Source organism: Tachypleus tridentatus, chromosome 1, assembly GCF_004210375.1.
Source record: "Tachypleus tridentatus isolate NWPU-2018 chromosome 1, ASM421037v1, whole genome shotgun sequence".
In the NCBI taxonomy this organism is placed as follows: Eukaryota; Metazoa; Arthropoda; class Merostomata; order Xiphosura; family Limulidae; genus Tachypleus; species Tachypleus tridentatus.
In genome coordinates this window covers 141190729-141205838 of record NC_134825.1, presented here as the reverse complement: position 1 = coordinate 141205838, position 15110 = coordinate 141190729, and the positions used below count along the sequence as shown (strand labels likewise).

The window sequence follows — 15110 nt, the reverse complement described above, 5'->3', positions numbered from 1 at the left end:
AATCAGTTCCTGACTCTCTATAACTGACGTACCCACATACTCTGCTTGTTTCCCTTTAACAACTGTTTTCTTATTTAAAAGCTCACTCCGAAATACAAGTTCACAGTATTTCTTTTAAATTTTTTAACACCATTCTCTGTAATTATCGTAGAAAAATGAATTGTTGAAAAATATCTGTTCGTCGCAAACAGTTGATAGAAAACTGTTAATTTAGGTTACTTTTCACGTCGAGAGCTCAGCGCGAGCTACTCGCTAAGGCCTTGGTTCGATTTGTTCATTCACATATAGAAAGAGATGTACTATAGAAAGAATATACAATTTCATAAATCTAAAATAGTTCGGCATCCTCTAGGTTACTCTATCTCTCTCTGACAATTACTCTAAACAAGTAGCCAGTCAACAGAACTTCCGGTGTTCGTCGGAAACAGGAGAACCAAATATCAGATAACACACCATTAGACAGGTAGCAAGTAGCACAACACTCTCTAAACATCAGATAACACACCATTAGATAGGTAGCAAGTAACACAACACTCTCTAAACATCAGATAACACACCATTAGTCAGGTAGCAAGTAGCACAACACTCTCTAAACATCAGATAACACACCATTAGTCAGGTAGCAAGTAACACAACACTCACCAATCGTCAGATAACACACTATTAGTCAGGTAGCAAGTAGCACAACACTCACCAAATATCAGATAACACACCATTAGACAGGTAGCAAGTAGCACAAAGTTGTTTAATAACAATATACCACAAAAATGACAACTAAGTAGAAGTTAAAAGGTTTGTCCAGTGCATAAGTTAGTAGACATAAGATTGATTCTCTGTCCAAAGAAACGACGAGTCAGTATATATTAGAGTATGTGCCAATTAGTATACAAAACTGTATTTTTCAGGCAGTAGACCAGCACGCATTGACTGTTAATATATATGAATATAACTACAGTCTTGGTCAAAATGTTTACATTTTTTTGTAACCAATAAGATCATTATTGTCATCAAGATAGAAAACAAATATACTTAGTGTCGTCAAACCTAAAAATGCATCTTATATTAAACAAATACATATGTAGTTTGTATAAAGAGACAGGTTCTATGAACATCTTGAACGATTTATTAGAACAACAAACAATTTTACGAGACACCTGTTGAAATATGAGTAATTCAGTATTTTACCTACCACAAGAAATCCTTACCAAAATACGTGTGATGGCTAATCATAATACCAATTTATTATAAATAGCATCTATAACTTTACATCTCTTCATATTAAACATTCAATACTTAATCAGACCTTCTCGTACTCTAATTATTTCCATAATGTGGGGTGGCATGCTGTAGACAAGGTTATTAATGTAATCAACCGTGATTTTATTCTAAAGCGTCACTAGAAGGCGCTGCATCTCAGCTACAGTTGCTGATTTAGGGTCGTGATTAGCAATTTTGCAGCTCAACTGTGCCCAACAGTTTTCAATGGGATTGCAATCTGAAGACTTTGCTCATTATGTCAATCTTGTAATGTCCACCTGATGGAGATAAACCTCTACGTTACGCGTACTTTTGGCGGTGCCATTGTCATCCTGGAAAACAAAGTTATTGCCAAACCTTGTCCCAGCATATGACAGAAATATCGTCCCTATGTGACGCCTGTAGGAGGTGCCATTGACGTTTTCCTGGAAAACATCAAGAGTAGTTTTACCACAATGATGAATAGCTGCTCAAACATGTACTGTACCACCTCATGTGTATTTTCTGTGGGAAAGACAGGCTTCCCTCATCCGTTCTCCAGAAAAACGACGAATACGAACCCTGTCATCAGTTTTAACAAGCCAGAAACAGGATTCATCTGAAAAGATGACATATCGCCAGTGTCCTAACTTTAAGCTGGCATCGCGTCTTGCCCAAGTAACGCAGTGACTGTGATGAATTATGATTAATACTGGTTTTCAGACAGTCCTTCTTTCAAAATAACCTTCTTTGATTCACTGTTCTTTTGGATACCCTGGAATGAATGTGTTCATCCTATTCTTGTCGTAAGATGTTGCAAGACTTTTTTCGACTTTAATGTGTTAAATTAATCAAAAAACGGTCATCTCGGACTGTATGTTTTCGGTGTTTATCAATAAACTTTTCTGAAACAACATTCTCTGCAGTCGGATGACGTTTCAGGATTCTGGATACACTGGGGGCACCCCACTAGTGAAGTCTGTTTGCTTCATACCATTTCTGGACAGTTGAACAGTTTGACGCCCTTTAACTTGTGGCACGTGATGAGGCATGACTCTAAACCAAGAATAGAGAAAATGTCTGAACAAAGCGTTGATCTGTTTCGATAAAGATTATGTCAACAAATAGGTGTATAGGTGTGTTTTGAAGAACAAATCTTTAAAGGAACTGACACAGACAAGAATAACAACTCGTACATGTCTATCTGATCGTACGTTACTTTCTCTGTTGCCACTCAGGCATTCACTCAAAAACTACTATATGCATATAGGCAGTAGCATCGATACAGAACAGTATTATGCAAATATTTTGGCCAAGACTGTATTATATGTATATAAATATATATCCATACACACAAAACGTTAAGTACAATGTTCTGAATGAGGCGAACTAATAACATATACAAAAGGGTAAACTAGATGTCCTTCTGGGTGGTATGGCTCAGTGGTTAGGTGTTTTGGGCTCATAGGTGGTTGTACTTCAAGGCGATTGGTAGAGGTATTAAAACTTTTATTAAAATAAAGTAGAAAACAATGTTTCGAGTTTCTAAGGTCATCTTCAGGTTAGCAAAGAGACTGATGGTTGCGGGTTCGAGGCTGACTATTTTCGTGCTTTAGCAAGACATTTTATTCCCCCTTGATGAGTACCAGCTGTATATTGTGGTAAACCTGCAATAGTCACTATTTTCATTTCTTTCTGCCACTTGAAACCGGGGTTTAAAATCGCAGACCCCACGTGCCTTGGAAAGGTGCAGCAAGGATTTGAGTTACCTTTAATAGGTGTCAGTGCTATTTTGCTGAAAGTAAATATTAGTCCAGAACTAATCTGGATGTTAGTACAAAATATTTTCTCTTAACTTCATTAAAGACACACTTCTGAACGTGTTTCTTGCCATCGCTGTGGACAACTTGGCAAACGCTCAAGACCTCACTGCAGCTGAAGAAGATGAAACCGAAGATGAAAAGGAGGTTGGTCTGTATCGTATATAGTACAGGCTTTATCTGGTCTGTATCGTATCTAATACAGGCTTTATCCGGTCTGTATCGTATATAGTACAGGCTTTATCTGGTCTGTATCGTATCTAATACAGGCTTTATCTGGTCTGTATCGTATATAGTACAGGCTTTATCTGGTCTGTATCGTATCTAATACAGGCTTTATCTGGACTGTATCTATATAATACAGGTTTTCTCTCGTCTGTATTGTATGTAATACAGGCTTTGTCTGGTCTGTATTGTATGTAATACAGGCTTTAGCTTGTCTGTATCGTATATTATACAGGCTTTGTCTGGTCTGTATCGTATATTACACAGGCTTTATCTGGTTTATACTGGGTATTATACAAGGTTTATGTGAGCCAGCCGTCCCTAATTTTGTACCTATAAGACTAGAGGAAGGCAGCTAGTTAACAAATATGCACCGCCATCTCTTGGGCCACTCTAAACAAATAATGAGATTTGACTGCTACACGTATAACGCTCTAACGGCCTAAAGGTGGGAACTTGATTTTTTTATACGTATTTTGCCTGTTCTGTACATTATGGTGACTTACACTAACAGAAATATGTGAGCTTACAATAACCAAGATGTAAGGCTTATTTACGGATACAGAAATGCTAATATCTTTTTTGATGTTTATATATATATTGTGTCTTAGTAACAAAAGCAAGATAGAAAGTCTAGTAACAAGTTACGTTTATATTAAACATGAGATTTAATTGGAATAATTTAATTGTTGAACAGCTGGCGTTTTATCGTAAAAAAATATTTATTTAATTATTTATTTATAATGGATCTTTGCCTTCGAATGTCCTTATAATTATTATTCAATAGAATTAACTTATATTTTTCTTAATCAAAATAATTAACTATTACCTATTCATTTTTTATTATTATTATTTAAACCATCCAGAGTGTTTGGTGCAAATTAGTACAGACTTTATGTAACTGTGTTTTTTATATAGTTCTTTAAGAACTTCACTTTTTTGTGTTGTTCTCCTAGCTGGCGAAGGAAGCGACCGATTTGCAACTGGACATCAATAGTTTCAGGACAAATCACCATGAAATACAGTTCTGTCCTCCCTCACCTCATACTGACCCGGATAACGTAAATTCCCAGTACAAATAGTGAGTTAGTGTTTGGATCAGTTGTTCACTTCAACTACAGAATACATTAGTTGTTTACATCAACTCAGAATACATCCGTTTTTGTACATCAACTCAGAATACATCCGTTTTTGTACATCAACTACAGAATACATTAGTTTTTACTTCAACTGCAGAATACTTCAGTTGTTTAGATCAATTAAAATAGCTTCAGCGACGATGAATTATTTATACAATTTTAAGTAGTGTTGGTGATGATGGATTATTTATACAAGTTAGTGTTGGTGATGATGAATTATTTATACAAGTTAGTGTTGGTGATAATGGATTGTTTATACAAGTTAGTATAAACTTCTTCTAAGTAAGATTTGGTGATGGTGGATTGTTTATACAATTTAAACTAGTTTTTGTTCTTAAGTCATTTTTATTCATTCATTTAAAATACAATTTATACTTTGTAAACATATTATTTTTCTTTAACACTAACAGCCAAAATTCTAGAAGATGGAAATGCAGCCAAGAGACAGTTGATCAGAGTGTTAATGGGAGGAAACAAGAACGTTTCATCAGAATATCGGATGATGGTGAGATTATCTGTTAACTCAAATCCTCACGAGGGTTATCTGCGTTAGTCGTCCCTAATTTTGATCTGGTTTGGTTTGAATTTCGCGCCAAGCAACTCAAATGTTATCTGCGTTAGTCGTCTCTAATTTTGATCTGGTAAGGTTTGGTTTGAATTTCGCGCCAAGCAACTCGAGGGTTATCTGCGTTAGTCGTCTCTAATTTTGATCTGGTAAGGTTCGGTTTCAATTTCGCGCCAAGCAACTCGAGGGTTATCTACGTTAGTCGTCTCTAATTTTGATCTGGTAAGGTTTGGTTCGAATTTTGCGCCAAGCAACTCGAGGGTTATCTGCTTAGTCGTTTCTAATTTTGATCTGGTTTGGTTTGGTTTGAATTTCGCGCAAAGTTACAGAGGGCTATCTGCGTTAGCCGCCCCTAATTTAACAGTGTAAGACTAGCGGGAATACAGCTAGTCATCACCACCCACCGCCAACTTTTGGGCTACTCTTTTATCACGAATAGTGGGGTTGGCTGTCAGTTTATAACGCCCCCACGGCTGAAAGGGCGAGCATGTTTGGTGCGACTGGGATTTGAACCCGCGACCCTTAGATTATGAGTCAAAATTTTGAACTGGCAGACAAGAGGAAAAGCAGCTACTCAGCCGTAACCGCCGCCAACTCTTTGGCTACTCCAATCGAATAGTGGGATTTCACCTTCACTCTTATGACGCTGAAGTTTACGATATATAGTGACAACGTGCAAAGGTTTTTTTTTTGGTCAATGGTACCTTAAACTATGAAAAGTCGGATCCACATTCCGGCACACTAACTATTTGATCACGCTTGGTCGTATTTGATAATTAAACACGGATATAATAGTTACCATTATTTTTTTAACACAGTCATGACCTTACTCTAGCTGTTGGGAATCTAATGAAATATTAATGTTCCTGTTAGGTAAAAAAATATACTTGTCTGGACTCGTGCACAAAAACGTCACAATGTACTTTCGATTACGAAACCTTTCCAGCTATATTTATTTGTATAATTCTGTTTTTCATTTCAAATGTGTGTATGAAAATATGAATTTATCATGTTTTAATTACTTATGACGTGTGTTGTTTGGTGAAAGTTTATAAATAATCTGTCATTAACAGGAAAAACAAACAAATGAGATATGTCATGAGATATAGCTGAGACTGGCTGTAATAAAATACATGTTGGAGCACGTTAGCTGATATTGTGAGGATTATATTTATATATATATATGTGAAAAATGGTTCATTATATATGTTTTCAGAGGATGACGAAATTGAAGCGGATGAAGACGAAACAAAAGACGATGACGATATAACCGGTCCAAAACCAATGCTGCCCTACTCGTCAATGTTTCTTTTATCACCTACAAATTTGTAAGTTGTTATAGTACCATTACCTCAGAAAAACATAAGTGTGAAACTTAAGGTCCTCTAAGACCACTAAGTTATTCTGTTATGCTGTTGTGTAAGAAACTTCTCTAGAACTCTGTAAGTGAACTTTGTTACATACCAATCGTCATGTTGAAGTGACATTTAAATTATTATACTCATAAAAAGGGTTGAGACAAAATCTAAATTACTGTTCTAACATGAAAGAAAAGAATAAATACTTTTCTATCAACATAGAGAAGATTCTAGTTCACATAGTAAAGCTACATTTCACCTTATTATTATCGACATCAGAATAGCTAAGGATTTCCTTATCAAGATATTGGATTGTTTTGATATATAATCACTTCCTTATCAAGATATTGGATTGTTTTGATATATAATTACTTCCTTATCAAGATATTGGATTGTTTTGATATATAATTACTTCCTTATCAAGATATTGGATTGTTTTGATATATAATTACTTCCTTATCAAGATATTGGATTGTTTTGATATATAATTACTTCCTTATTAATGTATTGGATTGTTTTGATATATAATTACTTCCTTGTCAAGATATTGGATTGTTTTGATATATAATTACTTCCTTATCAAGATATTGGATTGTTTTGATATATAATTACTTCCTAATCAAGATATTGGATTGTTTTGATATATAATTACTTTCTTATCAATGTATTGGATTGTTTTGATATATAATTACTTCCTTATCAATATATTGGATTGTTTTGATATATAATTACTTCCTAATCAAGATATTGGATTGTTTTGATATATAATTACTTCCTTATCAAGATATTGGATTGCTTTGATATATAATTACTTCCTTATCAATGTATTGGATTGTTTTGATATATAATTACTTCCTTATCAAGATATTGGATTGTTTTGATATATAATTACTTCCTAGTCAATGTATTGCATTGATTTGATATATAATTACTTCCTTATTAAGATATTGGATTGTTTTGATATATAATTACTTCCTTGTCAAGATATTGGATTGTTTTGATATATAATGACTTCCTATTCAATGTATTGCATTGTTTTAATATATAATTACTTCCTAATCAAGATATTGGATTGTTTTGATATATAATTACTTCCTTATCAATGTATTGGATTGTTTTGATATATAATTACTTCCTTATCAATATATTGAATATTTTCGATATATAATTACTTCCCTATTAATGTATTGGATTGTTTTGATATATAATTACTTCCTATTCAATGTATTGCATTGTTTTGATATATAATTACTTCCTTATCAATATATTGAATTGTTTCGATATATAATTACTTCCCTATTAATGTATTGGATTGTTTTGATATATAATTACTTCCTTATTAATGTATTGGATTGTTTTGATATATAATTACTTCCTTATCAATGTATTGGATTGTTTTGATATATAATTACTTCCTTATCAATGTATTGGATTGTTTTGATATATAATTACTTCCTTATCAATGTATTGGATTGTTTCGATATATAATTACTTCCCTATTAATGTATTGGATTGTTTTGATATATAATTACTTCCTTATTAATGTATTGGATTGTTTTGATATATAATTACTTCCTTATCAATGTATTGGATTGTTTTGATATATAATTACTTCCTTATCAATGTATTGGATTGTTTTGATATATAATTACTTCCTTATCAATGTATTGGATTGTTTTGATATATAATTACTTCCTTATCAATGTATTGGATTGTTTTGATATATAATTACTTTCTTATCAAGATATTGGATTGTTTGATATATAATTACTTCCTTATTAATGTATTGGATTGTTTGATATGTAACGACTTCTTTATCAATGCACTGTATTGTTTTTATACGTAATTACTTCCTTATTAATGTATTGGATTGTTTGATATGTAACGACTTCTTTATCAATGCACTGTATTGTTTTTATACGTAATTACTTCCTTATCATTATGTAAAAAGAACAAACAAATATCTCTTTTTCCTCTTCGTTTCTCAGCTACTTGTGTAAATATTCTGAGTTTTTTTTTCCTTTATACTTGTGTTTAAAACCGGTCACGTCAACTATTTTACAGAATTCGTCGGGCCGCTCACTATGTCGTCAACCTTCGATACTTCGATCTCTTCGTCATGATCATCATATCTCTTAGCAGCATATCTTTAGCTGCAGAAGATCCCGTCGTTGAAGACTCCGATAAGAACAGAATTCTTAACTACTTGGATTATGTTTTTACTGGCGTTTTTACGGTAGAGATGATACTAAAGGTGAAACTTAACGAACTTTGAGCTCCTTAAAACATACAAAAATACTGTTACTAAAATATCCGATATTTAAAGGAAGTTTAACTTCTAAAGTTGAAGTTAATATCAAAATAGTGTTTAATAATTCATAATAATGATGCTTTTGGTTGAGATTCTGAAAACTTAAGAGGTTTCTAACCACATTTCATCATTACAACTATGAGTTATCATTTTAAAACAAAATTAATGTATCGATATAATGATTTTTCTGATAATTTTGTCATTTCTCGAGTACGCTAAATATTTATTTCATAGAGCTGCACAACGCACCATCTGTGCTATGCCCACCACAGAGATCGAACCCTAATTTTTAGCGTTATAAAGCCTGAAGCTTGCAGCTTATCCGCCAAGGGTTCAAAATATAGGTCGTGACATTTCTAACGAATAATTATCCGTGGATAAGTCAAAACATTAAAATAAAGTCTAGCTACGTGATTCAAGTTTGTGTTTCACGAAAGAAAAACTTTATACACCAATTGCGTAATTTTAAGTAACTTAAAGAAGCAAGCTAAACAAAACGTGTAAACCAAACCCCAGTAAATCTATTCTACACACCAGTAAAAAAAGAAAATCGAAGCCTGAGAATATATTATTTTATCACCTATACATAGCTGCTGTTTTGAAACATTCAGCACCTTGTATTTAAACATGTGCTCCAGTGTTAAATATAGTTAAATAAATGTTTGGTTGGTTTTTGAATTTCGCGCGAAGCTACACGAAGGTTATCTGCGCTAACCGCCCCTAATTTAGCAGTATAAGGCTAGAGGGAAGGCATATAGTCATCACCACCAACCGCCTACTTTTGAGCTACTCTTTTACCAACGAATAGTGGGATTGATCGTAACATTGTAACGCCCCCAAGGTTGAAAGGGCGAGCATGTTTGGTGCGACAAGGATTCGAACCAGCAACCTTCATATTATGACTCGAGTGCCTTAACCACGTGGCCTTAAATAATTGAACTATCTGCCTTAAATTACGTAGAAAGTTTTCATGACGGTTTCTTAACACCGAATAATTCGCAACACTTATTTAAATGTTGTGGAAGAAAGACAGAACACATTCTGTGTTTCGCAGAAAATGGATTTTGCAGAGTTTAAAAATGTTCTGTGACATTAAATTAATACATTATAACATTCACTTCCTACACTGATAGAAATATACTTTTGTGAGTTTCCAAGGAACTTTCTGTTTAACTGATTTTTAATTCGATACATTTTGAACTTCTTCAATGTTCTTATTTTCGTGTTTTGTTGGATTGGATGTCGAAAATGTTGTAAGATAAGCTCCCTTCTTTGATAGAGGGGCGGGGCCAGAATCCTCCCAGTGAGGGGCCTGATTGGCTGGGAAGAAAACTTTTTAGGGGTCATCATTCTACATTTTTTGGGGGTACGTTATTTGTAGCATTAAGAAGTGAACTAGTTTTAACAGTTACCATTGTTTGTTGGATACGGGGGCTACAAGCGAGAGTATTTTCGGGCTACTTCAGCCCTAAAAGCCCATCACTGGTTTATACTAATCTGCATGTTAGCTTAAGTCGTTTTTTTTTCCTTTTTAATGTCAGGTGGTCGATCAAGGTGTAGTTCTACATCCGGGATCTTATTGTAGAGATCCATGGAATATTCTAGATGCTGTTGTTGTCGTTTGTGCTCTTGTTGCCTTTGCGTTTGCGTAAGTATTATATACATATAGGATAACTGGAATCACGTTTATTTTCTATCAGATATTTAGATAACACTATGTAACAAAATTTTTACTTTTTCTTGTTCCTGGGCAGAAAGTGTTATTTCCCAATTGCTTATGCCTAAAGTAAATGGAAAAGACCTATTTTATTTTCAAACTTTACTTTTGTGACCTGGGAGCGTATAAGGAAAACATGATGGGAGACTATATTTGGGGGGCTGTTACGTAAAAGTGATTTACATTACAGTCGCAAATCTCGAAAACCTACTCACTTCTAAACATTTTTGTTCATTTTTGTATAACTTTAGTATAAACACACGTAAATCTTGATTCATATGTTGTTTTATTCAGACCTTATGTAAATGAAAATGTGCAAATTTGCCTGTTTTTTACATAGAAAATAAGTTAAATTTCATTATCCAGGTCACAAAAGCAAACTTTGAAGGGAATAATGGCCATTTTCTGTACTTTTACAACATAAGCAATTAAGAAATAACACATACTATCCAGGAACAAGATTTGTGTTACATAGTGTTTTGACCAACAGTTTAACGGTGAAAACTTGATGTAATTGTTATATTGTTTTTAAGAGGAAACTGTCTAAAACATGTTTAATTTGTTAATCTATTAATTTTAATATGTTTACTCTATTAATCCATTAGTCTTAAAATGCTTAAGCTGTTAATCCATTAGATTTAATAGGCTTAAGCTGTTGATCCATTAGTTTGACCTCTTAACCATCAGTAATGTCTGAAAAGGATCCATCTGCATAGATCATAGCTAAAAATTAGTTCTTTGTTTAATCTAGACTAAGAAAATATTCTTACTTATATCAATCAGACCCCACTGATACTGCTAGCAGTATTTTCGGGTTATAAATCTCAATAATATCTCACGAGGATATAACATGTCAGGAGGTATATAGTTTGAATGCCAATAAAACGTTTTCCTTTCACAATATAAATGGGTCTGATACTTTACTGATTTTATAGACGTTTACATTTCTTTAGATATATAAATTGTGATATATATAAACCTGTTATAACTATAGTGGTGTTACGATGTGTCACAGTTGTCAGTATAGATATCCACTTTTCTTGTGTGTCACCAGTGGGAGTAGCACTGGACAAAACCTCAGTACAATCAAGTCTATGCGAGTTCTCCGAGTTCTTAGACCACTCAAAACCATCAAACGAGTTCCCAAATTAAAGGTAAGAAGATCTTAAACGTAAAGTAAGCAAATCCTAAAATTAAGTCTGTAGATCCTAAACATAAGATAAGTATACCATAATCTGAAAGTTAGAAATTTCTAAAATTAAAACAAATAAATCTCAAAACTGGAAGTTGGCATATCTCAATTTGAAAGTTAGGAGACCTCAAACTTAAGATTATCAGACTCAAGTTGAAGGTTAGGAAATCTCAAAATTAAGGTTATCAGACTTAAGTTGAAGTTAAGGAGACCTCAAAATTAAGGTTATCAGACTCAATTTGAAAGTTAGGAGGCCCTAAAATTAAGGTTATCAAACCCCAAACATAATTGAGCAGATCCAAAAGACAAAATTCCCAGATTTCAAGTTGAAGGTAAGTAAATCAAATTTCAAAATTTACATTTCATCAGAGATTGGCTTGAGCATGGTGAAAGGATGTATTTTAAGATTTTAGCATTTATAAGTCTTAAACCTAACATGTTCTGATATAGAATAAAATTTCTTTTTTAAAACACGAACTTGAAACTTCCATTTCAAGATACAAACTTGAAGCGTCTAGTCCAAACCATGAACATGAAGCCCCTATTTCAAAACAACATGAAGCGTCTAATTTCAATCATGAACGTGAATCTCCTATTTCAAAACATGAACACGTGGCTTTTATTTCAAATGTTTTACAGCATGAACATGAATCGTGTGCTTAAAAACTTGAACATGGAACAGACTATTATTGCACCCGCTAGGTGGACGCCACCTCTTACCCTTAACGTAACATTCTGTTGTCGTCTAATTTACTTTGAGAAAAAGGGCAGTTTTCAAACATTGCAAGGTGTATATTTGGGAGCTGAGAAGAATATTCCTATTTTATTAGTTTTGTGTATACTTTTACGATCTGAAACTGAACAGTCCTGAAGTTGAAATCCTTTTTCTTTCCTAGTAACTGGCAGTAAACAAGGTATTGGATTAAAGTGGAGTATCTTGATTCTTAGTTACTTTTATGACAGAGAATAAAAGGTAATTTTGGGGCATAAAGGCATAAACAGAGGTCTTGGACATAGCCGCTCGACCGCGTGCACATTACTGCACTTACTTACCATGAGGGGAGATACCTTGTTAAGATAATTGTTGTTGCTTGGGAGATATGTTTGGTTTGTTTTAAATTTCGTGCAAAGCCACTCGAGAGCTATCTGCACTAGCCGTCTCTAATTTAGCAGTATAAAACCAGAGGGAAGACAGCTAGGCATCACCACCCACCGCCAACTCTTGGCCTACTCTTTTACCAACGAATAGTGGGATTGAACGTAACGTTATAACGCCCCCACGGCTGAAAAGGCGAGCGTGTATGGTGTGACGGGGATTCGAACCCGCGACTCTCGGATTACGAGTCGAGCGCCTTAACCATCTGGATATGCCGGGCCTGCGTGGAAGAAAGAAGTACAGATGTTTGCTTCTTTTGTTTTAGTGCAAAAACATAACCAAATATATGATTGTACATTTTATTGTCACGTGTTACCCGAAAACCCGAAGATTGTCAAATATCTTTTTACCTCGAATACTGATATAGCTAAGGTACAGACATTTCTTGCACGTTATTATACCTGAAGGTCATATTAATGTTGAATGGTGACATATGCTAGGAAACGATCGTATGATAGGCGTGTATACTACAAACCTAACATTATTTTATATGTGTGTATTTTAACATCGTTTAGTAATGGTTTGTTTTACAATGTGTTTTCACTGAGTACTACTTTAAACACGTAAGGTTTTTTTAAGATGACGAATTCAATTGTTTTATTTCAGGCCGTGTTCGACTGTGTGGTGACGTCACTAAAAAACGTGTTCAACATTCTCATTGTCTACATACTTTTCCAGTTCATCTTTGCTGTGATAGCTGTTCAGCTTTTTAACGGCAAGTTTTTCTACTGCACGGACGAGTCGAAGTTCACACAGAAAGAATGCAAGTGAGTGGAACAAATCCTCCTGAGATGTGGTACAGTTACCAAGGAACTTAAGACAAATTAATTTAAAAACCCCCTCAAATGATTCGTGACTCAGTATTACATGGGAAAAAAGTTATGTACAGGGTGATAAAAAAATATTCACAACTGTAATATATCTGTGTTTCATTAATTTTCTTCGTTTCTTTTATTATAACAATTGATTGGAATTACAGTAACTTTTCAAAAACGTGTAGAAAGGGATCCTTTTGTTACAGCAAGTGGTTTGGATAGCAGTAACCTTCAAGAACGAATAGAAATGGATCCTGTTGCTACAGCAAGTGGTTGGGATGACAGTAACCTTCAAGAACGTGTAGAAAGGGATCCTGTTGCTACAGAAACTACTTGGGATGAGAGTAACCTTCAAGAACGTGAAGAAAGGGATCCTGTTGTTACAACGAGTGGTGTGGATGACAGTAACCTTCAAAAACGTGTAGAAAGGGATCCTGTTGCTACAGCAAGTGGTTTGGATGACAGTAGCCTTTCAAGAACGTGTAGAAAGGAATCCTGTTGTTACAACAAGTGGTTTGGATAACAGTAACCTTTCAAGAACGAATAGAAAGGGATCCTGTTGCTACAGCAAGTGGTTGGGATGAGAGTAACCTTCAAGAACGTGTAGAAAGGGATCCTGTTGCTACAGCAACTACTTGGGATGAGAGTAACCTTCAAGAACGTGAAGAAAGAGATCCTGTTGTTACAACGAGTGGTTTGGATGACAGTAACCTTCAAGAACGAATAGAAAGGGATCCTGTTGCTACAGCAAGTGGTTGGGATGACAGTAACCTTCAAGAACGTGTAGAAAGGGATCCTGTTGCTACAGAAACTACTTGGGATGAGAGTAACCTTCAAGAACGTGAAGAAAGGGATCCTGTTGTTACAACGAGTGGTGTGGATGACAGTAACCTTCAAAAACGTGTAGAAAGGGATCCTGTTGCTACAGCAAGTGGTTTGGATGACAGTAGCCTTTCAAGAACGTGTAGAAAGGAATCCTGTTGTTACAACAAGTGGTTTGGATAACAGTAACCTTTCAAGAACGAATAGAAAGGGATCCTGTTGCTACAGCAACTACTTGGGATGAGAGTAACCTTCAAGAACGTGAAGAAAGAGATCCTGTTGTTACAACGAGTGGTTTGGATGACAGTAACCTTCAAGAACGAATAGAAAGGGATCCTGTTGCTACAGGAAGCGGTTGGGATGACAGTAACCTTCAAGAACGTGTAGAAAGGGATCCTGTTGCTACAGCAACTACTTGGGATGAGAGTAACCTTCAAGAACGTGAAGAAAGACATCCTGTTGTTACAACAAGTGGTTTGGATGACAGTAGCCTTTCAAGAACGTGTAGAAAGGGATCCTGTTGCTACAACGAGTGGTTTGGATGACAGTAGCCTTTCAAGAACGTGTAGAAAGGGATCCTGTTGTTACAACGAGTGGTTTGGATGACAGTAGCCTTTCTAGAACGTGTAGAAAGGGATCCTGTTGCTACAACGAGTGGTTTGGATGACAGTAACCTTCAAGAACGAATAGAAAGGGATCCTGTTGCTACAGGAAGCGGTTGGGATGACAGTAACCTTCAAGAACGTGTAGAAAG

At 34.8% G+C, this 15110-nt stretch overlaps 1 protein-coding gene across 1 annotated transcript in view; it reads left to right on the top strand.

Moving 5' to 3' along the window:
- LOC143233220 (voltage-dependent calcium channel type A subunit alpha-1-like) overlaps positions 1–15110 on the top strand; it is a 37027-nt gene that overhangs the window by 1032 nt on the left and 20885 nt on the right. The window contains exons 2-9 of the mRNA XM_076469202.1: positions 3103–3203; positions 4238–4362; positions 4831–4925; positions 6202–6313; positions 8408–8597; positions 10196–10302; positions 11426–11525; positions 13326–13486. Of these exons, the coding sequence (XP_076325317.1) occupies positions 3103–3203; positions 4238–4362; positions 4831–4925; positions 6202–6313; positions 8408–8597; positions 10196–10302; positions 11426–11525; positions 13326–13486 (991 nt within the window). The remainder of the gene's footprint in view (positions 1–3102; positions 3204–4237; positions 4363–4830; positions 4926–6201; positions 6314–8407; positions 8598–10195; positions 10303–11425; positions 11526–13325; positions 13487–15110) is intronic.